Here is a 27,777-nt window from a genome sequence, read left to right as displayed (position 1 = left end):
ACAGAGAAGGGGAGACTGCTTGGAAGCGTGTGTCTCCATCTTGTCGCGCTCACTTCCTGTTTTCTTGGAGATCAAAGTTGGGCACGGAGGGCCTGGACACACGTCCAGCCGACGCCAGCTCGGAGCAGGGGGGCAGGGAGGCTTCTTCTGAACCCTGGGCTCTTGGGCCGCGGCTTGAATAAGCCGGCCTCCTTCCCCACCTTTCCGCAGCCTCGCTGGGCTTGGGACCACCAGCGGTCAGCGAAGGATGCGCGATGGCCGCCCGGGCCCTGCAACCCCATCTCCCAGCGACATCTTGGGAAGGATGAGCTCAGGACAAAGACATCTGGCCACCACGGGGGCACAGGCCACGGGGGCGCAGGCCATACAAGTCCTTGCCCTGGACCTGGCCTGTGTGCCAGGGACTCCCGAGTGCCGGGGTAACGTGGCGTTTTGGTTACCATCAAAGCCCCTGAAGCCAGGCTGTGTGGCTTTGGCGAGCGGCTTCACCACGTCGGGCTTCAGTTGCCCGGTCTGTGAAAGGACGGCCAGAGAACGCACACAGTGCACAGAGGTGCTTGGGATGACTTCTCGAGAAAGAGCACCTGGTGGTTAGTTCTTTTTGTCACTTTATGTGACAGACTCGGTCACTGGGGAAGACTGTCTGTCTGGTGGGGGCACAGTGAAGTGGTGGGACAGGCAGCCTGTCGGTGAGGGGCCTCTCAGAGGGTCCCACGTCTCAGCCCAGCCACCTCCCTCACCCCAGCATACTCCAGGGCTGGCTGGCACCGTCTCCTCCTGTGCCACCCCCTTGTGACCCACCAAGCCCCTCAGAGCCCCCCACCCTGTCCCTCTCCCTCTCAGTGAGCACACACTTCTTGGCTGTTACCTAGTCCAAGCCCCTCCTCTACAGATGGGGAGACTGAGGCCCGGAGAGGCTACGAGTGCCAGAGACGCACTGCGTGGGGCTGGCCAGGCTGGGCCTGGGACCCACCTCTCCCCACATGACCTGGGGTCTGGCCTGCAGATTAGCACAGTGGCTTCCTCCTTCCCTTTGGACTTTCCCTGCCCCCTCCCCAGACTTCCAGGAACCCCAGTTCCTCCCAGATTGCCGGATTGCTGGGCCGCCAGGGCCACCTCCTCCGTGCCGTCAGCAGCAAGGCCATTATGTAATGATCAGATAACAGGCCAGGCTGGGGGATCAGATAAGAGGCCCATTTATTTTGGGGCCTTTTCGAATCCTAGCCACTGCCCCCACCCCGCAGACGAGAATGGGGAGACAGGAGGGAGTGCGACGCCCAGGCCTGTCTCCTGGAGCCGGAGGCGGGCCCAGACAGCAGAAAACAATCCCCGGCACCAGGGGAGACTCCCGGGGCCTCTGGGGACCTGAGCTGGAGGAGGCGCTGCAGGGGGCCTGGGTGACCCGCTGGCCTACTGAGAGACCCGGAGTCACCTTCCCACCCCCGTCTGCCTCCTCCTCCTCTCTGACCCTCGAACCCAGGGACACCTTGGGGCTTTCCAAATGGCCACCCCTAGGACCTTGGGAGGACACCGATGATAATGGTCAAGAAAAGCAGCTCTGGAGCCTGATGTCCTGGGTCAAACCCAAGTTCTGCCTCTTAAAAAGCTGGTCACCTTGAGCAAAACCCTGACTTCTCCAAGCCTCACTTTCCGCGTTCGCAAAATAGCTCCCCTCGTGCTCACTGGGACCAGGTACAGTGGCATCGAGGCCTTTACAGCTCTGTCATTTGACCTTCACAGCAGCCTACGAGGTGGGCGCTATTATTACGACCACTTGACACACGAGGAAACCGAAGTTCAGCCCGAGGTTACCCAGCTACTAAGGGGCAGGGCCTGTATTTGGACGCAGGCCGTCCAGCTCCAGCACCCACTCTGCAGGCTGTGTGTCAGCTTCGTGAGGCAGCCCATGTAAAGAGCGGTACCCAGCCCGTATGCTGTGGTTATTGTACATACCAGCGCAGATCCTTTATAATGGGGCCTTTTCTGTTTTTTTTCTTCCATCACCGAGCTACCCAGCCACTTTCTGCTCCTCTTAGGGTTCAATGACATCCTCACAGATTTCCCAGCTCCCAGCCCAACCCCCACACTGGGCATGGCCACCAGCGGGGCCTCTACACTCCTTCCTCCAGTCTTTCCCATAACTTCCCGATGCCTTGGGGGCAAGTCCACACTCCACACCTAGAGCGGGGTTACAGTGCAGGGGTCTGATGATGCCCAAGGGTCAACTTGCGGTTCTGCTACCGTCCAGCTTCCTGTCCCTGGCTCAGTGCTATCACCTGTAGAGAGGGGACGATGTGACCATAACACCTGTCTCAGCGAGGTGGTCAGGCTGTTGGTGGGACGGTATGTGCATAGGGCTAAGCAGGCTCCTGGCGCGCGAGTGTTGCTCAGGAGCCGGCAGCTGCCCTCACGATTATTTAGGCCCGGTCGGTGGGCAGAGGTGAGCTTTGCCTTCAGATACACCCTGGTCGTCGCCTCTGCCAGGCCCTTTCCCAAACCAATGGTCTTCCTCTACTCGACCACGTAGTCAACTTCTATTCATCCTTCAAAACCCTGTTGTGAAAATCTCATCAGAACTGATCCAGTTGGGCTCTAGGTGGGAGGGCCACTGTAGGAACAGGAAAGGGACCGAATGCCCGTGGTGAGAAGGTCTGCAAACAGAGACATCCTCATCTTCCCTGAGGCAGTGTGGTGCAGTGGTTAGGCCCAGGGCTCAAGCCCCAGCCACTCACATCTGGGCTGCATTACTCAAGCAAATGCCTTCATTGGTTTGCGCCCCCAGCCTCCTCAGCTGTACAATGGGGGTGACAGGAAGTGTCCACTTCACCAGGCTTCTGTGAAGTTCGGTCTCGCAGTACACGTAACAGGTTTAGAGCAGCATCTAGCACCCAGTAAGTGCTGAATCAATATGGGCTGTTTCATTTGTCCCTTCCCGCCACCCCTATCACAGCTCCCAAAGTGAGCTCAGCCCTGGATGAGGGTCCTCTTCAGCCTCTTGGGCTGATATACCCAAAGCTGGGCCTGGAGCTAGGAGAGAGGGGCCAGAGCCAGGGCCCTCAGCTCTCCGAGCCCCCACGCCAGGCCGCCCCAGGTGCAGAGAAAGAAGCTGGGTGCAGGAGTGGGCAGCCTGGGGTTGAGCTCTGGGACTGTCACTTGTCCCGAGCCTTGGTCTCCTCAGCTATAAACGGGGTCTGGAGACAAAGAGCTGCCTGACATGCTGCAGGCCCAGAAGAGGGGTTCCGTCCCGCTTGCCCAGGTTCCCCCTCAGGACCCTGAGCAAGCAGACCAGGCCTGTCCTCAGAGGGCCCAGTGCTGCCCCATCTGTGACCTTGAGAGATGGGTGTCTCTTTCCCTTCTGGGTCTTAGTGTCACATCTGTCTGGTTAAGGTGACAGAATCTTTTTTTTTTTTTTTTAAGATTTTACTTATTTGTTTTTAGAGAGAGGAGAAGGGAGGGAGAAAGAGAGGGAGAGAGGCATCGATGTGCAAGAGAAACATTGAACGGTTGCCTCTCGCGCACCCCCAACCAGGCACTTGGCCCGCAGCCCAGGCGTGTGCCTTGACTGAGAATCTAACCGGCAACCTTTCGGTTTATGGGACAACGCCCAACACACTGAGCCACTCGGGTCAGGATGAGAGAGAATCTTAATGGTCGTATACCCACGGGCTTCAGGGACCCAACCTCTCCTAGCTCCCATGGCTCCGGCTCCAGCCTCTTTCTCTTCCTGGCAAAAGGGAAGCTGCCCCGGAATGCAGCCTCTACGACACAGACATTTGTCCTGTGTCACTAGCCCCTCTCCAGAGGGTCCCAGACCCCGCCACAGGAAGCCAACAGCACAAGGACTCAAAGTCAGGCCCCTGGCCCATCCTCCAGTGAACGCTCATCCACACTCAGGAAACACTCTTTGATCCCAGCCACCCAGCGTGGGCCACGAGTCCCCGCACCATCGCTTCTGGGACTCCATCCAAGCGAAATACTACAGAATACAGGAAAAGGTGCATGTACCAAAAATGCGCACGGAGGTGGTATTTATAATTAGCCCCACTGGGGAAACCACCTAAATATGCAACAATAGGGGCTCTATTAGGCAAAAGACGGAGGGCACATTTAAAGCAGAGACTGTTCCAGAACCACATGGGATGGTTTTGGGGTTCACCTGCCAACACAGAAACCTCTGGGACGAAAGAAGGGTGCACAAGACGCCTGAATGTTAATCCCCCTGCATCAAAATTACCTTAAAAAGCTATTAAGCAATCCACCCCGGCTAGTGTGGCTCAGCAGATTGAGCGCTGGCCTGCGAACTAAAGGGTCGCCGGTTCAATTCCCAGTCAGGGCACAAGTCTGCACACACTGATGTTTCTCTCCCTCTCCTTTTTCCTTCCTTCCCCTCACTCTCAAAATAAAATTTTTTTAAAAATCTTTTTGAAAAAAAGAAGAGCTAGTAAACAACCCTCCAGCATGCTAACAATTTTCCCCTCTTACATATTTTCTCCGAACAGACTAAAGTGAATATATAGTCAAATTGCTTTGAAAAAATCTCTACATGCTTGCTCTTCAAAAAAATTCCAAATGACAAAAAACGTGTGTCCTGAGCAAAAATCCTGATGCTCGAGAAAGGAAGAGTGACCACGGGGTTTCCTCTGCGGTGCTGTGCGCGGTTACTGTTCACTCTTTAAGAAATGCATCGCTGCTGTTCGGGCAGCTGGCAGCGTGGCCCCGACGTCCATCCACAGCAGGGCAGACGGAGTCCAGCTTTTTCTTGATAACGACTGCACGATATTCCACTGCATAATAATCCATTTAACGGGGCCCAGGCTGCTGGACATCCGGGTGGTCTCCAGTTGTTGCGTTCTTGTTACAGCTCCCTGGGGACCATATATCTTTGTGGAGCTGGGCAAGTAACTCTCTAGGTCTGACTTCTGAAGGTTGAGTTGCTATTACAGGTGTAGTTTTTTGAGAGGTTCTGTCAAGCTGTGCTCCCAGAAGGCTGGACCTGGTTTGGACCCATCTGCACCCCCTCCCGCCTAAATGGGAAGGCTTGGGTCACCCGCGCATCCTCCCCCAGACTGGAGATCTGAGTCCCATGCCTTGGCCAGGCCCCCAGCTACCCGCCGCGGGCCTCTGTTTCCCGGACTATGAGGGAGTTGCGCTGGATGGTATGGAATGGGGGGGACCCTAGGACCACTGGGGGTCAGTACCTGCTCACAGGAGCAGATTGATAAATTATCAGGAGTTTTTTCCAACAGGCGGTTAAACACAGCCGTTATTAAAAATTAAACTTTATAAGCTTACAGTTAAATAACATGTATTTTCTAACAGGTAAAAAATATCAAATTTCTTACTTCCTAATTATTTTACTCCATTTCACCATTGTCTGTGCTTTTGAGGTTATCTACGTCTGTCATATGTGTGTGATGGAAATACTCTATCAGGGTCCCCTAATGGGCACCTCTTACCGACTCCGAGTGAGTTTGGTGAGTTTGGCAGCTCGAAATCAGCCATGCGGGAACATTTATACCACGGAACTTAACAAGCGCCACCCCAACCCCTCACCCCTGTTGTCAGTTTTGTGCCAGCACACCCTGCCCTTGAGCCTATACAGAGATCTTCACAGATCTCTGTGATCTTCGCGGATATTCCTCTGGCGAGTGTCTTCAAGAAGAGAGTGTAACCAAGCTAGAAGTGTGGGGGCTGCGGGAGAAAGGCAGGGCGGCCACCTCGGAGCTCAGGTAGGGCTCCCATTGAGCTGTGTGAACGCGGCTGGCCACAGCCTCCGCTTCCTATCCTGTAAAATGGGGCGATAACGGCAGCCATCTCGCAGGGTGACCGGGAGCTGTATCACCCGCCCGTGGTTAGGAGCAAGAGCTCCAGGGAGCCACAGGCCTGGGGTCAAATCCCTGCTAAGTCACTATGTGTCTGAGGCTCCCTTTCCTGTCTATCAGTGAGGCAGCGGGGAGAACTTTAGAGACCAGGGATTGGGGACTTTGAAAGGCTGCGGGGATGGGGGATCAGGAGGGAGGGGAAGGCCCCCCAGATCCTTCAGGGCAGGGGTGTCCAACCTTTTGGCGACTCTGGGCCACACTGGAAGACGAATTGGTTTGGGCCACACATTAAATACATGGCGACACATAATCACACACAAAAAAATCTCATAATGTTTTAAATAAATTTACGATTTTGTGTCAGGCCGCATGAGACCCGCGGGCCTTGAGTTGGGCACCCTCGCGTTAGGGAGCTTCTGGGTGCTCCACGGCTGAAGGGGTGTCCACAGGGCCATGCTGTGGCTTCAGGTGGCTGTGCCCACAGGGCACGGCAAGGCCACAGTAAGTGGGACGAGGGCCTGGGAGTCTCTGGCTGCTCGTGGCCCCTCATCTGGTCAGCTTCGGAAGGCAGCCTAGGCGGTGACCCCTGGTAAAGCCTCCAGGCCGAGGAGCGCCCACAGAAGCCCTGGCCTGGGACTGTACCCCCATCCTGCAGGCTTCCTGGGGAGCACAGCAGCAGCTGGGGAGAGCACTGCACTCAGAGGGGTCTGAGCCGCTCACAGGACCCAGGGAAAGCGAGGGTGGAGGATTCAAAGCTAATCACAGAACGAACGATGGTAACAACACGGAAACAACCAGCCTGCCTGAGACATCTGTCCACAAGCATGGCCTCAACACCGGCCTTCCCGGCAGCCCGAGAGGCGTCTGTTACCATCCCCACTTTGCTCAGAGGCTGGAAGGTCGTTCCCCAAGATCACACCACAAGGAAGTAACCACAGCCTAGAGCCCGAGCTCCAAACGTGAGGCCTCGTGCCCTCCTTCCCACACATTCCTCAGATGGGAGACACAAGGCCCAGAGAGGGCAGGAGACTCTCCCAGGGCTGCACAGCATGCTAGGGCCTGGGCTTCCTGGAGAGAAACGAGGAGGCCAGAGGCCAGAGACCGGGGCTAAGGTAAATAACTCACCTCTGTTTGCCTGAGACTTTTGGGACTGAAAGTTCTTGGTCCTGACAAACCAGGATGGTTGGTCACCCTATGGCATCTGCCGTGGGCTGTCCAACCCCACAGGACATGAGCTCCGGAGGGCATGAGCTTGGGACAAGGAGTCTAGTCTCCCACCCCGGGTCCCTGAACACCTACTTGTGGGGCTGAGGCTGCTGACGGCCAGCAGCAGGGCCACGACCAGGAAGAGTGTGCTGTGGTCCATGCTGATCCCCTGGGGCTCTGGTCGCTGGACGTTATCCGGTGTCCAGGGGCAGAGCTGCGGGCAGGCTTGGGGGCCGGCGTGGGTTCACACGGGGACCCAAAGGGAGCAGGCAACCGGAGCGACGCTGTCCCTGCTCCAGCCTTCTAAGGTGACGGCCAAGTTGGTCAGAAGTGGGCACGGGGCACAGGGCCTGGCAGAGGGTCGCTGGCTGAGGGATGAGCAGGAAGGGGGTGCTGGGCTCGTGTGGGCGGCAGCAGTCCGGGGCTGGGGAATGACCGGCAGCGGTGGGGAGCTCCTGGCTCATCCAGCCAGGCCAGGGAGGCAGGAAATGCGCTTCCTTAGAGAAGGGGCTGGGCCAGGCGGCCTGCCAGGCGGGAGAGGAAGTGCCCTGAGCTTTGTCGCTGGGTGGGGGGCCCTGGGGAGGGGGAGGCAGTGGGGTGGGAGGGCCTAGGCTCCAGGCTTGTCTCCCCATGCACTCCACCCTCCCATCCCACCCTGTCCAGGGCTGGCTGGCAGCCCCAGGGCAGGGGACAGATGAAAACAATCACCCTAACTGCCCACCAAGGGAACCTTTCAGGAGACAGGCCCTGGCCAAGGTGGTCCCTGTGGAGCTCCCAGCTCCTTGAGGTCAGTGGTCCCCCTTTGCAGATGAGGAAGGAGAGGCCTAATAAAGTGAGATATTGGCCCCAAAAGACAGTGGGGTTGGGATTCAGACAGATCCCACTGGGCACCAAAGCTGGCTCACAGAGCACGTCACTGGCTGCTGTCATTTCCTTCTTTTTCAGGCAGCGAAACTGAGGCCCAGCGTGGCACAGGGCACAGGGCACAGTGTGGCTGCTGGGGCTGAGGTCTCCGAGCCCAGAAAGAACAGGGGGCTGCCCCAAGTCACACATTTTTCTCCTGCCCCGTCCATGTGCGGGGGCAGGTCCCTGAAGGAGTTTGTCCTCTGGAAACCCTTCAGGGACAAAGGAGAGGAGGACGCATTTTCATGGCGTTTCTGAACTCAGATGGCCTAGGGGTCGAAACCCTGCCCTGCTTACCCTGAGCTACGATATGAGACCTTGACCAAGTCCCCTCCACCTCGGCCACCCTGTTTGTAAAGTGGGCACGACGGTGCCTTCCTCGCCAGGCCACTGTGAGATTTTGGGGTCGGAGCCCCACAGCCCTGAGCCCTGGGCCTGGCGCACAGGAAGTGCTCCCTCAGCAGTGCTCCCTGAGCCTGGGAGACAATCCCAGGACTGTCCCTTGTTTATTCTGCAAACAATAAGTGTCCACTATGTGACCACCGTGGTGCCAGTCATGGGTAGCAGCTAGGGTCAGGCCCAAGGGAGCTCAGAGGAGGAAGCCTAGGCTGCCTGGAGGAGGTGGCATTTAGGCCTGGCCTTTGAAAGACTGAATGCTTGGGGTGGGGTGGAAGAAATGGGTGAGGAGGACACACGGGTGTGGCAGGGACAGGAAGGCTGGAGAGGAAGACTCTGGCCCTGCTTTGGGAGGGGGTCCTTGAATACCAGGACTTTATCCTGATGGGCCACGGGGAGTCGGAGGGTAACAGAGCAGAAGGAGCTGGCGAGCTGGGCTTTGGGAAGATGAATCTTGATGTATATTGGCAGGACCCACAGAGAGGATGGAGCCAGGGGGTCTTTCTCTCGACACTTATCCTGAGTCACAGACGGAGAAATGGAGGCCCAAGGAGGCCCAGGAGGCTGGGCTACCTCTGGAGGGGGCAGAACAGGCGTGTGTTGCTAGTGCAGGAGCTGACATGGGGTGGAGGGGGCCAGTGTGGCTCCTTGGGTGGGGACTTGGGGAAGTCTCGCTTGCCCAGCCCTGCAATGGCCCGGCTAGCTCCTGGCCAGGCGTAGGTGTGGAGTCATGGGAGACTCAACCGTGCCCCACAGGCCAGGAAGCCTGGGATGGGGTAAGGGGGTCCCCTGAAGGTGGCAGGTCCTCTGCCTTTTGCCATGGGTGCAGAGATGGGGAGGTGGCAAAGGGTGGCCTCCGTGGGGGACAATGGGGAACGGCTGTGAGGTTTCCTCAGGCCCCCCAACCAGGGACAGTTAATCCAGCCCCAGGGGCTGAACGCTCCCTGTGTACCAGGCCCCACCCTAGGCGTTCACCTTATCAGCTCTGAATCCTCACAGCCACTTCTGGGGGCAGGTGCCATTCAACCATTTACAGAGGAGGAACCCACAGCTCGTTGAAAAGTGAGGGACCCCTGGGGTGGCAGGGAGAGGCTCCAGGGCTGCCTCTTTTTGAGCCCACCTCCTTCCCTGCGACTCCCACCTGAACTGACTGTGAGGACCGATATCACGGGGCTGTGGGTGTCAGGGGACGAGGGGGACTGTTGTCCAGAGTGGGTGTTGGGGCACCTGGGTCTGTGACAGGGATCCCATAAGAAGCTCTTCTCCAACCTCCCTCCCACCACCTTCCCTCCACGCTGCATAATCCGTCCCCACCCGTGTTATAAACAAGGCCTATTGGGTTCTCCAGCAAGCAGAGGAAGCTGCAGGGCATGCAGAACTTGTAGGAAATGTCCCCGGAGAGAACAATCTACAGGAGCCACAGGAGAGCCTGGACCTGCCCCCAGAGACCCCGTAGAGGAAGGAAAAGATTGGGGTGGAGAGGAGGTCACCCACACCACCCCGGGCCAGCTGGGGTCATGCTGTGCAAGTCTCTCCCCTCAATTAGAAGCCCCTCGAGGGCAGGCACAGAGCTCAGGACCCTTTCAATATGTATTTACTGAAAGCATGAAGTGCCCTGGAAGGGAAGGCAGGGGCATGAAGGCACAGGGAGACTGAGGCACCGAGAGGTAGGTCTTGCTCCTGTTCCCCAGCAGAAGAGGCCGGTTCCCAGGCTGGGTCACCCGTCCCCAGGAAGCTTGGTGGTCATGTGGTCTCACAGCTGGGGATGGACCCTGAAGTAGTCGTCTTCTATTGCCCCCTGGATGCACCGTCTCTCCTGATGGGTCCACCTCTCCCCCTCCGCACCCCCCAACCCCAAACAGATAGAGAGAGGACGGAGGGGGAGGAGGAGGATTCATTCCTCTGGGTCCTTCACTGCAGGGTCACTGCAAATTGGTGGCCTCCCTCCACTGAAGGCCATGCCTCTCCACGTGGCCCTTCGGGCTGAGCATGGTCAAGGCCCCCACTGCTGCCAGCCCTGGGGCTCAGCACTGTCCCTTACGGTTTCCCTACGCCCTGCCCACACCTGTGTAAACAGACCCTTTACTGAACTCTCCTGATCCCAGTGGAACGTGCCATCTGTTTCCGGCTGCCGCTCCGACAGATACTGATGCTTTCAGGTGCTGCCTACCCTCCCTCCAAAGAGACGTGTGGCCAATGGCCAGGCCCCGGTGCCTAGACCCCATGGTGGGCAGGTGCACAAATTCGCTTCTTCCTCCTCCTGCCTGGCCAGGAAGGCCAGGGCTGCAGGAAGGGCCGGAGCACGTCCACCCTGGCCACTGGCCACGGGAGGAATTTTAGACGTCCCCCAGGGACCCCCCCAGGCGGCTGTCCGTCTCCAGCACGGGCCTGCAGCCAGGGGCTGTAGAGAACAGCAGGGTGAGATCCACACGGGCAGGCGAGGCAGAAAGTGGGTGCAGAGGAAAGAGCGCCGCAGGCTCTGCCCTGATTAGCCTCAGGCCAATACTTCCGCAGTCTGGGTCCCGGTTTCTGCCATGGGAGGGCAGCCTGCTGGGCTGGAGGGGCTCGAAGCCCAGGACCAGAATCAGAGCCACTCCGCCATTCACACGCTTGCCCGGCCCCGCGCCCAGTGCCACCTCATGGCCACCTCGGCAAGCTGAGACTGTTATGTCTCCATATCTCAATGGAGGAAACTGAGGCTCAGATGTGCTTGGCAACAGGGCTGGGGAGAAGCAGAGGATCATTCCAATCTGGGTCTTTTTCCTCCTTTGGCGTCCAGAACTTTCTGTTCTGGTTTTCTGCCCACCTCCCTCATTGCCTTATCTGCCTCCTCACTGGTTCCTCCTCATCCTCCCACACTTGGCTCCCGGACCTCTTCCCTTCTCTGTCTCCCCTCACTTCCCAGTCAGGTTTTCTCAGACCTCGTGGCCATGACGACGGCATGTCCCCAGGACTCCAGCTCCGATAACTGAGGTTTTGGGAACCGGTATGTACCCTTGTGATGGGAGTCCGTTTTCTTTCAACACTGATCATAAGCCGCTCTGTTGATTTCACTGGCCACCATTGGGTCTTGGCCGTGAAACAGTACCCTGGGCCCTGGCACTCAGAGAGTGGTCTTGGCTGCCCCCGCCCCTGGAGCTTCTCTTAGGCCCTGCCCAGACCTCTGACTCAGAACCTGCATTTTACCAAGATCACACCGGGACATGGGCACACATGTTCAAGTTTGAGAAGTGCTGTTCTGGGTGTCCTTAGCCAGACAGGTAGCTTTAGGTAGCATTCACATACTGACGGCTCCCCACTTGACATATTCCAGACATAAAGTTCCAGCCAGAACCCTTCCCGGGCTCCAGGCTCCTGGCTGTCTAACAAGCAGCTCAGACTTCACGTGTCCAACACTGGGCCCTGGGCTCTCTCCTTCTCTGCCAACTGCTCCCGCCTCAGTCCCTCATCTCAGACAACGACAGCTCCCTCCTCTTCTTGCTGCTTAGGCCTTGAGGTTGACCTTGACTTTCTCTCACAGCCCCCTTCTGACCCACAGGCAAGTCCTGTGGGCTGTTCCCCTACATTTCCAGTTTTTGTGGGGTTCCCATTACCCCACTGTGACCTCCCTGGTGACCTCCAGCACCTCTTGGAATATCACAGTCACCTCCTGGCTGAGCTCTCCTTGCTTTCCCCCTTGTGCCCAGCCCACTCTGCACACCATAAAGGGGGCCTGTTAAGCTGAGTCAAGTCCCATCCCAATTTGGCTCAGTGTCCTGAGCAGGCAATCTTCTCACTCAGTGTAAATGCCAGGACCCCTCAAATGGCAGCAAGGCCCCCCACCCCCTCACCAGCCTCACCTTCTTCTCTTACTCCCTTGCTTCCGCAACCGCAGCCACATGGCCTCCTTGCTCTTCCTTGAATGGGCTAAGCACATGTCTACCTCAGGGCCTTTGCACTTGCTATTCCCTTCCCCCACCCCCAAATTCTCTCCCCCTACATACCCCCAGGGCCTGATCCTTGCCCTTTAAGACCCAAATGTCACATGGTCATGAGGACTTCCCTGACACTAAATTTAGAATAGCCCTCTACCTGCTCCACAAGTGGCCCCTGGGGCACACATGACCGTCCCACATACTATATATTGTTTATTTTGTCTGTCTCTCTCTTCGTAGAACAGAAGTTCCAAGGCCCCATTGCTTAGAATAGTGCCTGGCCCATGGCTGGCATTCTGTAAGTGTTTATGCAATAAATGAATGGGTTTAAGCACTGGGCTACACAGCCTGAGGTTTCACAGGCTGTGATTATGAGTCCCCAGGGTGTGGGTGTTGGGGGGCATTCTGAGCCCAGGGACAGGGTCTTTGAAGAAGGAGAATGACTCCTCTAGGGAATAAGGAGGTCACAAGAGTCAGTGGTCCCACCAGACTCTGTTCTAGAAGAGCAAAGTCCCCCAAAGTCTTCCCCTCTTTACCCAGGGAATGGGCTTGGTTCCCGCTGCCCCCTGGGTGGTGTTGGCCTTCCAGATGAAACCCATTCCTCAAGGCCTGGAGGACCCATGAAGACCACCTAGGAGGCCTAAGGATTCCACTGGGTCAGAGGGCCAGAGCCTTTGAGTTATAAGGGCTCTGAGTTCACAGAAAGGGAAACTGAGGCCCCAAATGTGAGAGACTCACCCAGCACCTTAGGAACCATGGTGAGCGACACAGGCAGGAGGCCCTGCACCAGAAACCCAAGGGGATGGCAGATGCAGGAGAGGCAGAAGAGGGTCTGGCTCTGTTCCCCTGCCTTGCTGTGTGACTTGGGGCAAGCCACACAACCTCTCCGAGTCTGCGCTGGCAGGCTACGCAGGTCCAGTAGGGCTCTGGCCCCCACCCCTCCAAAGCCCCCCCACTGTGGAGCCGCCAGGCCTTCCTGTTTACTCGAGGCCCCTCTCAGAGGCTGGGAGGCGACAGCCTTGGCCTCTTCTGCTCCCCACTTCCTTCCTCTCCCACTTCAGCGCCTCCGGCCAGGCCCTCAGGGCCCCCGAGGCCAAGACTTAGGGGCACAGAGCAGTGGGGCCATCTGAGGCCACCACCCCAGAGAGCCTACCTAGGAGCACTCTCTTTCTCTGAGACCCTGAGGTTACAGAGACGCTACGCCATCCCTCTGGCTGGTTAAAATGTTCTGGCACCTTGGGACAAGCCATTTCCTGGAGTGTCCCTAGAGACATGAAGAGTATGACAGCATCTACTGTCCCGGATCCGACACCACGCCCACCTCTCAGCCCACCAGTAGGGGAGGAGCTCACGCTGGCCTTAGAGGCGCCCCCTCCTCCCCACCCTTCCCCAGGCTCCCGCCTCCACAGAGCAGGTTCTCTCTGAGCTACCCAAAGTGGTGGGCCCCCCCGACCAGCCACAGGGGCCTCACCACCCAAACCAGACCTGCTGAATCAAAACCAGCTTTTTAACAAGACTCTGGAGAGCTTCTTGTGCACTCAAAGCCAGATTGCTGCAGATCTGACCATCCTGTCTCATTCTAAAACCCTTCATGAGCCCTGGTGAGGTAGCTCGGTTGGTTAGAGCATAGTCCTGATACACCAAGGTTGTGGGTTCGATCCCCCATCAGGGCATATACAACAAACAGCCAAAGAATGCATAAATAAGTGGAACAAAAAATCAATGTCTCTCTCTGTCTCTCAAAATCAATCAATAATTTTTTAAAAAAAACTCTTCATGAGTCTATCAGGTATTCTTGTCCCAAAGGCTTACCCTGAATCTCTGAAGCCTTTACAACAAACTTCCAGTTTACAAGAAATTCGGGGAATGGAGGAACCCGTTGAACAGCACCCCAAGGGAGCCACGGGCAGATCTGGAAGGAGGAATTTTCCGCAGGATGACCAGTCCCTCCACAGCTCAATGCCACAAAAAGGGGGGGGAGTCGTTGGAGGTTTAAGTTTGACGGGAGTCCACAATGCCACCGGCGGCCCTGGGTTGCCTCCCAGTTTGAACAAAGACACATTTGGGGGAAATGCCATGTGGGCTGATTATTGTCTATTATGACATTAGTGTTAAGTTCGTGTCGTTGAAACTCTGAGTTGTGGTTATATAGCAAAATGCCCTTATTTATTAGAGGGTCACACTGAAGTCACACTTAAGGGATGAACTTTGTTTGTATCTGTAATTTACTTTAAAATGGTTTGGCAACAGTAAAACAACAGTGGAGGAAGTATGGAAAATGTTCACGATTACTACATGTTAGTGATGGATATATGGGTGTTCATTACATTATTTCCTCCAGTTTTGCTTGTTTGAAGATTATATCAACAAAACTCTCTAAGCCTCTCGTTGCCCTTTGGGGAAAGACTAGACACCTGGTTGGCATTCAAGACCCTGCAAACCTGGCTTCCATCACTTGTCTCTAGTTAGGGTACCCCCTCTAGCCTGCATTCCAGCCCCACTCAGTTGGTCCTCTCTGCCTCTGCAGGGCTCTTCCCTGTGCTTTTCCCAGCTCTCTGTCTCATGGTGCTGTGAACTCCTATTTACCTTCAGGGCTCCACTCGAGAGCTCCAGGTCAAGGGACCTTCTGCCGCCAGGGGCCCCTCTGAGCTCTGTGCACTGAGCTGCCTGGAATTGGTCTCGGTTGAGTAGGTCTGATGGAATTCTGTGAACATGGGTCCCCTCCTCATCCCAGGGGGCACACTACAGTGGGCCAGGGCTTGGGAACCTCTGTCCCACCACGTGGCAGGGATCCTGGAGTGTTGCTGAAGGAACAAACATGCATGAAGGAAACTCCCAAAATAAGGTTTGTAGGGGCCAGGATGGAGTAGTGGTTACTGGAGCCTTTTAAATGTGTTTTTTAAGTTCTCAAGCTTTTCTTTTCTTTTTTTTTTTTTTTTTTTTAAGTGAACAAAGTGATTCTGTAGTGAAGAGTTTGGGTTAGCTTAGGTTTTCGTAAATTGGGAGACACCTGAATTCATGAAGCTGTAATAAGAAACTAAAAATAATGAGACCTCCAGTCAAGACGGCGGCACTGGCAGGCATGGCTCACCTCTTTGCACAGCCACGTCAAAATTACACTAAAATATGGAACAACCATCACTCAGAACTGTCAGAAATCAAGTTGAATGGAAGTGTGACAACTACAGGATTAAAGAAACCACATCCATCCAGACTGGTAGGAGGGGTGCAGATATGGAACAGTTGGTCCCTCACCCACGTGTGGTGGATAAAAATTTGGGAGAGATATCTCAGGAGCAAGGAGGCCCAGACCCACACCAGTACCCCCAGCCCAGGGTTCCAATTCCAGGAACTCCCCACAACTTCTGGCTGCAAAAATCAGCAGGAATTGAGTTGGTGGAAGAAACTGCTGGAGCCCCAAGCAGTTCATCTTAAAGGACCCACACACGGACTTACTCAGATTCACTCCCTCTGAGTTCCAGCACCCAGGTAGCAGCTCGAAAGCACCCGTGGCATACAGGGAGAAACTGAAGTGTCTGGCATTAAGGTGAGCGGAGGTCATTGTCCCTTTGCTAAACCCTCTCCCCACAGAGCCAGCAAACTGGTGTCATATCTGAGACTCCCTCAACCTGGCTAACACTGTTTGACCCACCTTGGAGATCCCCAGAGACTTCCCCCCACCCAATTTATGGACCCACCCAAGCTGCTTTTCCATATGAATGATGGCTGGTCTTGGCTCATGCTTCACAACTTCCTAAATCCTTTCAAATAAGAAGCAGCTGGCCTCAGTGAGCCCCAGGCCCAGAATTAGCAGCCTAGATTTACAGCTTGGCTTCACCTGGAAATCTCCAACCCCAGCACAAGTAGCAGCCATCTCAGATTGCAGAAATGGAGATAAGCAATCTACCAGATGCAGAGTTCAAAACAATGGTTATCAGGATGCTCAAGGAACTCAGTGAGGACCTTAACAGCATAAAAAAGACCCAGTCAGAAATGAAGGATACACTAATTGAAATAAACAATTTTATAGGGAAACAACAGTAGAATGGATGAAGCTGAGAATCAAATCAATGATTTGGAACATAAGGAAGCAAAAAACAACCAATCAGAACAACAAGAAGAAAAAAGAACCCCAAAAAAGTGAGGATAGTATAAGCAGCCTCTGGGACTTCGAGAGGTCCAACATTTGCATCATAGGGGTGCCAGGAGGAGAAGAGAAAGAACAGGGAACTGGAAATCTATTTGAAAAGACAATGAAAGAAAACTTCCCTAATTTGGTGAAGGAAATAGACATGCAAGTCCAGGAAGCACAGAGTCCCCAACAAGATGGATAGAAAGAGGCCCACTCCAAGACACATCATAATTAAAATGCCAAAGGTTAAAGATAAAGAGAGAATCTTAAAAGCAGCGAGAGAAAAGCAGTTAGTTATCTACAGGGGACTTCCCATGAGACTGTCTGCTGAATTTCTCAAAAGAAACTTTGCAGGCTAGAAGGGACTGGCAAGAAATATTCAGTCATGAAAAGCCAAGACTGCTCAACCCAGCAAAGATAGGATTTAGAATCGAAGGGCAGATGAAGAGCTTCCCAGACAAGAAAAAACTAAAGGAGCTCATCATCACCAAACCATTCTTCTATGAAATGTTAAAGGGACTTATTTATGAAAAAGTAGAAACAATGAATAATGAAAAGGCAAAAATACATATCTATCAACAATTGAATCTAAAAAACTGAGCACACAAGACAAACAGAGACAGAATCATGGATACAGAGAGTGTTTGATGGTTGCCAGGTGGGAGGGGGACGTGGGGGATGGGGGAAGAGGTGAGGGGATTCAGAAGTACAGACAGGGCCCTGGCTGGTGTGGCTCAGTGGATTGGTTGCAGGTTGAATTCCCAGGCAGGGCACATGCCTGAATTGTGGGCCAGGTCCCCAGTAAGGGACACGTGAGAGGCAACCACGCATTGATGTTTCTCTCCCTCTCTTTCTCCCTCCCTGCCCCTCTCTCTAAAAATAAATAAAATCTTTTTTAAAAAAGTGCAAATAGGTAGTCACAGAATAGCCTTGGGGAGGTAAGTTACTGTACAGGAAATAGAGTAGCCAAAGAACTTACACCATGACCCATGGACATGAACAATGGTGTGGGGATGGCCTGACGCAGTGGGGGGTGCTGGGCGTGGGGAGGGGGGGATGGGGAAAAATCAGGACGACTGTAATAAGCATAATCAATAAAATATAATTAAAAAAAGAATGACGATGATTTTGTCAGGTGGGTTTCCTTACTCCTTATCATCCTTGGCCTGTTTTCTCACTCACCGTCACACGGATCCTCAGACAACCCTGTGATAAAGGGGCGTGTGCATGTCAGTGTGTGTGTGTGTGTGTGCGCGCGCACATGTGTGTGTGTGTTAGCACACTTTGACAGAGGCGACGTGGACACTCCCAGATGGGCGGTCGCAGCGAGTTGGGGGTTCCCCCCACACCCCAGCTGGCGTGGGGAACGGAGGGGCCAGCTGCGGAGGCCTTCACCTACACCCCACCCAGACACATGGCTCACCCCGCGTGATGCCTGCCTTCTCCTCTCTCCCCTGCATTGCCATTCAGTTTGTGTTCTTTCAATAGACTCACCTTTTAGAACTTAAATACGTTTATTTCAAAGGAAAGTTTGAATAGCTAGTGTAAATGGAAAACCAGCTGCACTTGCCATCAATGGAAGGGACACACAGCGGGCACAATCAGCCCACACTGTCGGGATGTCGTTCCAGCCAGGCGCGGGCCCCCGAGGGCCCTCTTGGCTTTGAAGGGAGCCCGCTGGGGCTGGGACAGGTGATGAGGACACATGAGCACCAAGTGGAGCCTTTCTCCAGGATGAGGTCAGAGAGTGAAAGAGAACAGAAGAGGGAAGATGGGTCTCCCCAGGGGATTCTGGGGCCTCCCCAAAGCACCTGGGTCTGGCATATCCCCAAGGCTGCTCTGGTCTCCAGATCCCACGGGCCTCAGTAGCTAGTATGCTACACCCTTTGCTTAGTATGTCTCTTCCTAACTGGGGGTGGCAGTAGCAGGGGGGGCTGAGCCTTTAAATTGTGAAACAGGCTTAGAAAGGACAGGTTGTGACCTGTCCAGGGCCACATGCAGGAAGCCCTTCAGGTCTCATCTCCTCGGGGAGGTACTCCTGACCCTGACCCCTCCCCCCATTTGACCTTGATGCCCTTGAAGCCCCAGATCCACAGGGCTTCTGGCACCAAGGAAGCCAATTCATTACCCACTTGGCGGGCTGATGTATGCCATCCCCACTACCCAGGAAGTCCCCCACAGCCATGACCTCACTTCATGCTAGAGCTCAGTCCCCAGCAAGGGTTAGGCACAGAAAACAGGCTCAGAGAGATGAGGGGTCAGGGCCAAGGCCACACAGCAAGGATGCAGAGGAACTGGGGCCCAGGCCCAGCTCTGCCTGACCACGAGTCCCAGAGGGCAGGGACGCTACCTCAGGCCCCCTGGGTCCCCAGACCTGGCACAGCCCCCACCTGGTATGCCCTGGGTAAGGAAGGGCCCTAGGTCTTCCACCAGAGCTACAGGAGGGGCAGCTGGCTGTGGTGGGCTGAGGGGCCCAAGGAGGAACGGGGAGGGTGAGGGGCTGGGGACTCAAGGCTGGGCAGCCATCCCACATAAATCAACCCTGATGGGAGCAAAGAAAAAGGAGTAAAACCGAACGTCCTCGGAAATTCCTTTAGTGCTCAGCTGTCCATGAAAACAGGATAAAGTGGCTTCCTCTGTCTGTGCTCCAGCCGGGCAGGGTGGAGGCGCTGAGCTCAGGCCAGAACTCCTTAGTCAAGACAGGGGTGGGGCTGGGCTCTGAGCGGGGGAAGGGGCTCCAGCGTTGCTACTTGAGGGCATCCAGATGGGTGCAGACCTGGGAGAAGACACTGTCCACAGAGCCTTCGGCGTTGACCTGCGGGGAGACCAGTGGTGAGCAGGACATGCTGGGGGGTGCTGGGCGGACCCCACGGAGGCCGGCCCCTCCAGCAGAGGCCAGGCCTGCCTCCCTCACCCGGCCACAGTGGACAGCAGCCCCTCATCAAACCAGTGGGGAAGCCAAGGCCCAGGCCAAGGCCCACGGCTGGCCCAAGGTCACTGCAATTTGAGGCCAGGCCAGGCAAAAACCCAGGTTTCCTGGCGCTCCCTCGTGCCTGCAGGGGGCGCACCTTGCGTACGATGCCACGTTTCTCATAGAAGGCGATGACAGGTTCTGTGGCCTTGTAGTAGGTATCCAGCCGTTTCTTGATGGTCTCCTCATTGTCATCCACACGCCCACTGGTCTGTCCACGCTTCAGCAGCCGCTGGGTCATGGTCTCGGGTCCTGCGTCCACGTACAGCAGCAGTGTGGGCTGTCCAATCTGTGGGTGGGGCACCAGTCACAGGGGCCCCATTCCTGCCGCCCCCTGGGGCCAGCTCCTCCCCATCTTCCCACTTTTGGGGCCACCAAGGCAGCCTGACAGACCTTCCTCAAACCAATCCGCCCTGCCACTCCCCTGCTCAAACCTCTTCTGTGGCTCCCTGCTGCCCTCGGGATAAAGTCCTCACCCCCTTCCTGACCTAGGAGGGCCTGCGCTGACTCTGGTCTAGGCTGGCTCTCATCAGCTTCCTCATACGCAGGGCCTTTGCTAGTGCCAGACCCCTCCCAGCGCCCCTTCCACTCAATACCAAGTGCTCATCTTCACACTTGAGCTAAAACCTCGTTCCTCCTGGGCAGTCTTCCCAGATGCCACCCCCACCATCATCCCCAGGTCCCTGCGACATGCCCTTCCAGTCCCCTTTACTTCTTCTGCCTTCAGCACCTCTCAGAAGGGCCTCTGGTTGTTTACTTAACCTCCCTCTCCCCAGCCTGGCCTCCACCAGCAGGGCTGGATAAGGGCTTGAAAAAGAAACCATGCTGAGGGAAGGGGTGAGAGGCACTTGAGCTCTGGGAGGTTCTGAAAATGTCACCATTATTGACACGAGTGTTTCATCACCAGGAAGATGTGGGAGAGAAGGAATACCGTTGATGCGTCTTTTTTTGGTGAGGACCTGGCGCCCCCTGGTGTCCAGAGTCAAAAAGACCAGGCGCTGGACCCCTGAGGGCTGTGCGGAGCCAGGTGCCCACACCACCCCCAGGAGGGATGAGAATTTTCATTAACCCTATTTTCCAGATGTGGCCCCGAGGGTCAGAAGGGACGTCACTCAGCTGGTACCTAGGTCCAGGCCTCCCAGTCTGAAGGAAACCCAGGAGACCCCCATTTCATACATGGGGGAACTGAAGCCCCGATCAGAGTGGACACTTCTTGAGGTCTTGCACCACTTAGAGGGCAAGAAATACAGTACTTTACCTCTGGATGAAGCGCAAAGCTATGAAAGTGTAAAGACGGCCCCAGTCTTGCAGAGATGGCGGGTGGGCATGGGCGTCCAGCCCCCTGCCCACTGGGACACCCAGATCTCCCTGCAAGGCCTAGAAAGAGTCCCTCTGCCAGGAAGCCTTCCCTGAATGCCCCACACACCTACTGGCCTCTCCATCCTTGGCACTTACAGCTTCATCTGTCTCCCCCATGTGGCACGTGACACCAGCGGTATGGGTATGTGTGTGTGCCCCCGTGTGTGTGTGTGTTTAGGTGTGCTGAGTGTGTAGACACATGCTGCCTGAGGTGCCTGAGTACACACTGCGAGACGCATGTGTACATGAACACATGTGCACGCACATGCCTGTATGTGTGTGTGTGTGCATGAGACGCCCTCGCCCTCCCTGTAGAAGGTTTTCCTGGTGGGCGGGTGCCCACCCCAGGCAGCTCAGAGGCATCGCGCTCGAGGCCCACGCTCTCCAGCTGGATTCCCCGTGGCCCTTGGCAGGGGACTGTACCCTGCTCCCGGGCATCCAAAGCCTCCAGCCAGGCCTGAACCTCCCTCTCCCACATCATCCCCCGTTGCCCTGTCCCAACAGCCTCTGTTCTCTCCACAGCGGCCTGAGGGGCCTGACCCTTCCAGCCCTGTCCATATTATTCCCTGCCCCTCTGGCCATACATTTACAGGCACCAAGGCCCACTTTTGGAGAGTGCGTTCTCTCTAACCCCCACACTGTCGCACAAGGCAGCTGCCCCTGGTCTGTCTCCGTTTGGCAGATGGGAACCTTGAGGTTCAGAGAGGCAGAATGACAGCCCAAGGCCTGGAGCAGTCAAGCTGGAACCTGAGGCTGGCCAGGCTTGTGAACTCCCCAGCCTGGTACTTCCCATCCTTCAAGACTTTTTTTCTGGATTTCTAGAAAGATCCAGAAAGTCTTCCCTGGTTTCCCTCCTTATACCCCCCCCCCCCAAATAGTGTGTGTGTGTGTCTGTCTTTTCCATCACAGCAGCCTCTGTCTGGCCACCCCCAGTCACAGCTCCTGAAGGCCATCCACCAGGTTGTGCCTTACCCTCTGCTCAAACTCCACCCCCTGCTGCACCTCCCGAGGGTAGCCGTCAATCAGGAAGCCTGTGGAAGTTTCTACTTTGGCCAACATTGCATCTCGGAGCATGTCCAACACCGTCTCCTGGGGGCACAGCAAAAGAAGGAGGGACCATGAGCCCCTCTCCCCCACCCTCCCCAGGGCCCTGGTGTGTGCTGCCCACAGCTGAAATGCCCTCTGCCCTAACACAGATATCCCAAACAAGCCTCCCCTCCAGGCCTTCTCTGAGCCGTGAAGACTCGATTGATGGATCAAATCACTCACTCATTCATTCATTCATTCACTCAAAGTTATAGACTGAGCCCCTCCTCCTGTGGGGACCCAGAGGACACAGCTGTGAACAAAGCAGACCCTCCCTGCCGTCAGGAAACTCGCTGTCTGCTGATTTATCAGTTTCCAAGCATGACACAGGCCGTGTGGGCAGAGGGGGCTACGGGAGTATAAAGTTAGGGTATAGTATAAAATCTTAGCCCAAACCCGAGGAATCAGGAAGGCCTGAAAACTGAGGAGGGAAAGGCACCCCAGACAGGAAGGAGTATGATGAGTTTGAAGGGACAGAAAGGCCAGGGTGGTAGGAGGATAAAGGGGTCCATAGGGCAGGGTCCTGGAGGCTCTTAGAAGATTCTGGAAAGAATTTTGTGCCAAGGGCAATGGGGAACCACAAAAAGGTTGAGAGCCAGGGAAGGTCATGGTCAGCCTTGCCAGTGTGTCCTGGGCTTTGTCGGCTGTTGTCCACTCAGGACCACCATCACCCCCGCCCCCACCCCACTGGGGCCCACTCACCAGTGGCACCAGCTGTCCCTTCTCCATGATTTCCGACAGCATCTTGCCCCTGGCTGAGCCCGAGCTGACCTCAGCCCGAAGGAGGTCCCCGGTGGAGAGGTGGGTGTAGCCGTACTTCTGGACAATCTTCTCACACTGGGTGCCCTTCCCTGAGCCAGGCCCTCCTGCAAGCGCCCACCCATTCAGAAGCCCTGAGAAACAGGGTCCCCCACAGGGGCAGGGTCTGCCTGGGTCACCCATCGAAGGAGGGGCAGAGCCCAGGGTGCAGCCCTAGGCCCCGGCTCCCACCCGGGGCCTGTGCAGACGTCCCCTGCTAGTGCCTCACCCGCCTGCCTGGACTCACCCACCACAAAGATGATCTTGGCCTTTTTCAGCTTCTCTGTGGGAGAGAAAAGGGGAGCAGAACTCAGCCACTCGCTTAACAAAGAGCCAGAGGCACCTGTGGAGTCCCAGGCCTGTGCTGGGCCCGAGGCAGAGGGTCAGACACAGCCCCGGGTGAGGGGAGAGCGGGACCAGCCGAGACAAAGGCGGGGAGGCTACAGGCACAGGCCGTAAGGGTGACTCTGAAGGGCTCGTGTCACCCCAATCCCTGTGGATGGCTGGACAGCAGCAGCGGGTCACCTCTGGCCCTAGAGTCTTCCTCGCTGCGGGGGTTTGTCGATGAGCAGCAGGCACCCATCGTCCCGTTTTCCTGTGTCCCCTACCCTTCCCCTCCCAGGCCCTGGGCCTGCCCATTGCCCGCCTTCCCTGGGCAGTCCAAATGTGGAGTTGGCAACCACAACATATGTTTCCCTGGAGACAGTTGCCAGGGAAGAGGGCTGCGGTGGGCATGTGGAACCCTTGCCCAAAGAGAGGCCAGCTTACATTCCAAACTCTGCTTCAACCACCCTTAGAACTGAGCAAGACCACAGCCCCACCAACAGAGAGAAACTGAGGCCTAACGAGGCAGGGGCTGCTCTAGGGCTGCCAGACCCCGAACAGAAACCCAGGCCTCTTCTCAGGCTGCTGGCCTTCCCTCCTCTGGGGAAGCAGGACCTTGCCGTGAGACCTTAGGAAAGAAGTCCCCACCCCTTTCTGGTTCTCTGTTCCTGTCCCAAAGTAGAGGTGAGCTCCGAAGTTCCCAGGGGCCCCCCAGCCAAGGGGCTGGAGCCTAGAGGAGCTGGCAGGAGGACAACTTCTCTTGTGGCTGCCTGCCACCTGGCTGCCGTGTGACAGGCACAAGCCTGGGTGTTGGTGGAGGCAACAACCCAGTAGCATCTGACACACAGAGCCACAGGGGCAGAAGGGTGACCACTGGTTTCAGGCAGCAGCAGCCAGGCCTGCTGGGCTCCTTTAAGAACTGCCCAGGCCGAGGCTCAAGGCCAGGGATGGGAGGGGTGGTGCAGCCAGGAGACAGGCCAGCTGGGCTCTCTGCCCATGATTCCTTCCAAGCCGGGTCCAGAGGGGCCTGGAGGGCCCAAGACATCCTCAAGAGCCATTCCCCCTGGACAATGGGGAAACTGTGTCCCTGAGAGGGGCATATTGCACACTGGGGCCTCTCCACAGGGCAGCCTCCCCTTGCCAGTGCCCACCCTCTGCAGAAAGAGGCAGGGATTCCACTCTAAAAATACCAGTGGTGGAGGTGAGCTGGGGGGCCCTCAGGAGCCTCAGGGAGGCCTCGTGGCTTCTAAAATTAATCGTGCAACTGGAACATCCGGGAGAGGCCTGAGGAGGGTGCTGGGAGCTCCCACGCACACCCCATCTGGCAGCCCCAGAGTCTCCTGGAACCCCTCCCAGAGTATCCCCCAAAAGCACACTCCCTTCACAGGTGGGCATACTGAGGCCCAGGCAGTGAGCAGGAGAGAGGAACCTCCATACCTTCCATCCTGCCGAGGTCCGGGGCGTGGAGTCAGCGCTCTGCAAGATAAGGCACAGGGAGCGGCGGGTGAGCGAGCTCTCCGCACCCTGCCAGGCCCTGGCTTGCCCTCCAAGGGGGCCACTGGGCGCAGGGAAGGCCCAGGAGTCTGGGTGAGCTTGGGAAGTCGTCTTTTTTCTGTGTGCTTCCATGGCCTCACCTGTCGCGAAGGGCAGCAGCCCCCTCCCGCCACTGAGGGGCATAAGCAGAGACTGCAGTAACTGTGGAGCCACTCTCCTCGCAGAAAACAGGGCTCAGTCCTGAGTGCCTGACACCTTGACAACACTCCCCAGGGCGCGAGCAAAGGCGCCAGGAAGCGGGAGGGGCAGCAGGAGCGGCGTGAGTGCTCATCTCTGATGGGGTTTGGGAGAGGAAGCTCAAAGGGACACAGACGTCTGCAGGGAGGAAGCTGCGTTCATGTGGACCTGGACATGGCCCTGCGATTTCAAACGAGGGGTTCCCAGGCTCCTCCCCGCCACCACCAAGGCCCAACTTCTACCCTCCATGTGGCCCATCCCCTCACCCCCCTGAAGGACCTTGCTTTACTGCCCTCCCTTCCCCCCAGCGTGTAAATCAACCCCAGCCCTTCCTGGGACCCCACTCTACTTCCCCAGCCCCTCAGGGGCCTCCCTCAACCTCCCCTTCCCATCAGTCTTTACAGAGTTGCTGCTTATGCACCTTTGACTTCCATTCACCAGCCCTCCCCAAGGCCACCTGCAAGCATCACCACCACTCTTGCCTTGACCTTTGACCCTTGGCCACCATTCCTCCTGCCTGGGACCCTCACCCCAGACCCCCTACGCCACCCTCTCACTATTAGCTTCAGGTTCCCGGGACCTCCACCCTTGCCCAGTCAGCCCAGGCCCCTCTATCCAGCTCGGTAAATCTACAGCCCCTGAACAGGCCGGAGGCCCTGCAGACTCTGAACAGCCCCTCCGATGCCCCCAGCTAGAGGTCCATCTCTCAAGAGGCCTGTCTCTCACACCCACCTCCATCCTGCATGAGCACATCCCAACCCTCTTGCTCCTAAACCTCCCTCTTCCTTGGCCACTTCCTCATGGCCACTTCCTTGTTCCAAGCAGGGGTGGGGGGGGCATCTACCTACCTCCATACCCTTCCAGGCCATCTGCAGGACATATCAGTCGCCTGTTTAAAACCCTTCCATGTGTGGCCCCCTCAGCTCCCAAGATAAAGCCTCCTCTACCTCCCCGCCCACCTGCAGCTTTATCAGCTGCCACTTGAAGTGCTGGGAGCTCCCCCATGCAACATGGCATGTCCCACCTCCAGGCCTCAGTTCATGGTTGCACCCAAGGTCTGGATGCCTTTCCCCAAGGTGTTAATGTTTAGGACTCAGTTCAGGTGTCACCTCCTTCAGGAAGCCTTCCTGGGTTCTGCCCTCCACTCCTACACTGGCAAGTGCCTCCTCTGAACTTCCCCTGGTGTCACACCAGCCACACTGTATTGGAACTCTCTGTTGTAGTGCAGGCCTGTGTCCCCACCAGACTGGACCTAGCCTGGAGCTGATCCTAGTGCTGGGGGCCTCACCCTGTCCTCACAGCCGTCTTGGGAGGGAACTGAGGCTTGGAGAAGAGAAACTTGTTCCAGGGCCTAGCTGCAGTCAAAGCTCAGGCTACATTTTCTGCTGATCTGGGCCCAGCACCCAGTAGGTCCTTAAGCAGCTGCTTGTGGGACATGAGTTATAGAATCTTTCCTGCTGAGTGTGCTTAAGAAAGGGCAGTAGCTGCCAATACTGCTCAGCAGCTGGTAGGGGAGGGGGAGGGTCCCCAGGCCAGGAACATCCTGCAGTGACCAGAGGAGTAGCCTGGACCCCACTATGCCCCACCCCCTCCCAGTGACCTAAGCCCCACTAGCCTGCTGGCACCTGCCACCTCCTTGGTCCAAAATAACCTGGGTTGTGAGGAGGCCTCACAGAGGCCAGGGGTCCGGGATGGAGTTAGGTTACGGGCTCAGCAACCAGGCCTTATAAGGCCCCTGGATCAGGGCCTCAGTGACTCAGTATAACTGGGTGGTCTGCTAAGGGGTGCGAGGAGCTGAGGCCCAAGGGACAGAGACTTAACCTCAATCACAATGCAAGGCCAGGGCAAGACCCAGGTCTTCCATCTCCCGACCAAGAGCAGCCTTTTCAGTGGCTGGCAACGAACTAGGGTTCAAATCCCAAGTCCATCACTTGGCTGTACGACCTTGGGCAGCTGGTATCCCCTCTCTGGGTCTACACCCTCAGGCACCTACATCCCCAGGCCCTGGGGTGAAAAGTCCCAGGTGGGTAGCTGAGCAGTGCGCAGGGAAGGCTGGTGCACAGCCTTCAGGGTTCCCACAGAGGGCAGAGGCAGGGGGCCAAACACCCAAGGGGCCTCCTGTCCCCTCAGGTACTCAAAATGACGTGACAGGATTGCTCCTCCAATCACATAGCCTGCCCCGCCCAGGCCCTTCAGTGCAGGGAATCAGGCCACAGCCCCCTCTCCCAGGGCCCCAGCTGGGACAAGCCAAGGGCAGGAACCTGGAGCCCCAGGAGTATGGGCTAGGACAAAGGGGTGACTGTCTAAGAGGATGGGAGGGACTGCAACACACACACCCACAAAGGCGCAGAGTGTTGCACAAATACCCGGAGTGGAGCCGGGGAGCACAGACAGGCAAGCACACACAGATCACAACCACGGACACACACACACAGAGCCACACACATCCTGAGGATACCCTGGTGCAGGGCGCGCGCGCGCCCCCGCCCCCTCCGCCCCTCTCCATCCCCAGGTGCGTGCGGCTTCCCCGCTCCAGCACAAGCGCACCCGTCGTGAGCACAGACAGACACACAGGCACACACTGACCTGGGGGTCGGGTGCGGGTGGGCGCTGGGGCCAGTGTGTGCCCTGCGCGTCCTGGCCAGCCACCCGCCCCGCAAAGGCGACTATTTATAAGGCTGTCAGCAGCGCGCGGCATGCCGGGAGCCAGCTCCTAGTGGCAGGAGGGAGGGAGAGAGGAGGAAGGGAGAGCTCACTGGGAAGGGAAGAGGCTGGACCAGAGCGGAGCCCTGATGGGAAACCAGAGCAAGACTGGGGTCCTGCACACGCAGACGGCCTTTCACCACCCCCCGAGAGTTTTCCACTCCTGCATTACCTCTGCTGGGCCCACATCACTCCAGGGGGACTGGACTGGGCTTCCCATGTGACAGCTGGGAAAACTGAGGCCAGGAGAGGAGAGGCTCTTTGCACAAAATCCCACAGCAAATTGGTGGCAGGGAGAGGCCAGGCCGGGAACCGAGAGGACTCAGGCATGGATTCTGGGGACTCTGCAGGCCAGGCCAGTGCTCCCCCGGCACCCCCGGGCACCATCTTCAGATCCTGCCCAGAGGCCCTTGAGCCAACACCCACCTGGAA

The 27,777-nt window shown here is 56.7% G+C and overlaps 2 protein-coding genes across 5 annotated transcripts in view; both read right to left on the bottom strand.

The window, feature by feature from the left end:
* The window catches only part of ENG (endoglin), a 29,694-nt gene extending 22,408 nt beyond the window's left edge, over positions 1-7,286 (bottom strand). The window contains exon 1 of the mRNA XM_024562447.4: positions 7,122-7,286. Within this exon, the coding sequence (XP_024418215.2) occupies positions 7,122-7,188 (67 nt within the window). The 5' untranslated portion in view covers positions 7,189-7,286. The remainder of the gene's footprint in view (positions 1-7,121) is intronic.
* Positions 7,287-18,951: 11,665 nt separating this feature from the next.
* Positions 18,952-27,350, bottom strand: AK1 (adenylate kinase 1). Of its 4 annotated transcripts, none has more exons than XM_045196948.2 (7): positions 27,229-27,350; positions 24,349-24,387; positions 22,835-22,870; positions 22,492-22,682; positions 21,676-21,792; positions 19,442-19,633; positions 18,952-19,188 (listed from the first exon to the last, which is right to left on the bottom strand). In XM_045196948.2, exons 2-7 carry the CDS (start codon positions 24,353-24,355, stop codon positions 19,120-19,122), a joined length of 612 nt encoding a protein of 203 aa, XP_045052883.1. In that variant the 5' UTR covers positions 24,356-24,387; positions 27,229-27,350; the 3' UTR covers positions 18,952-19,119. The 4 variants fall into 4 exon arrangements, with proteins under 4 accessions (XP_045052883.1, XP_024418149.1, XP_045052884.1 ...); XM_024562381.3 differs by having other exon boundaries at positions 22,492-22,655; XM_045196949.3 differs by lacking the exon at positions 27,229-27,350 and adding an exon at positions 24,546-24,679.
* Positions 27,351-27,777: the final 427 nt, after the last annotated feature.

The sequence above is a fragment of the Desmodus rotundus genome, chromosome 1 (assembly GCF_022682495.2).
Source record: "Desmodus rotundus isolate HL8 chromosome 1, HLdesRot8A.1, whole genome shotgun sequence".
NCBI lineage: Eukaryota > Metazoa > Chordata > Mammalia > Chiroptera > Phyllostomidae > Desmodus > Desmodus rotundus.
Note: the sequence above shows the minus strand (reverse complement) of the source record. Positions and strands in the feature narration are given on the sequence as shown.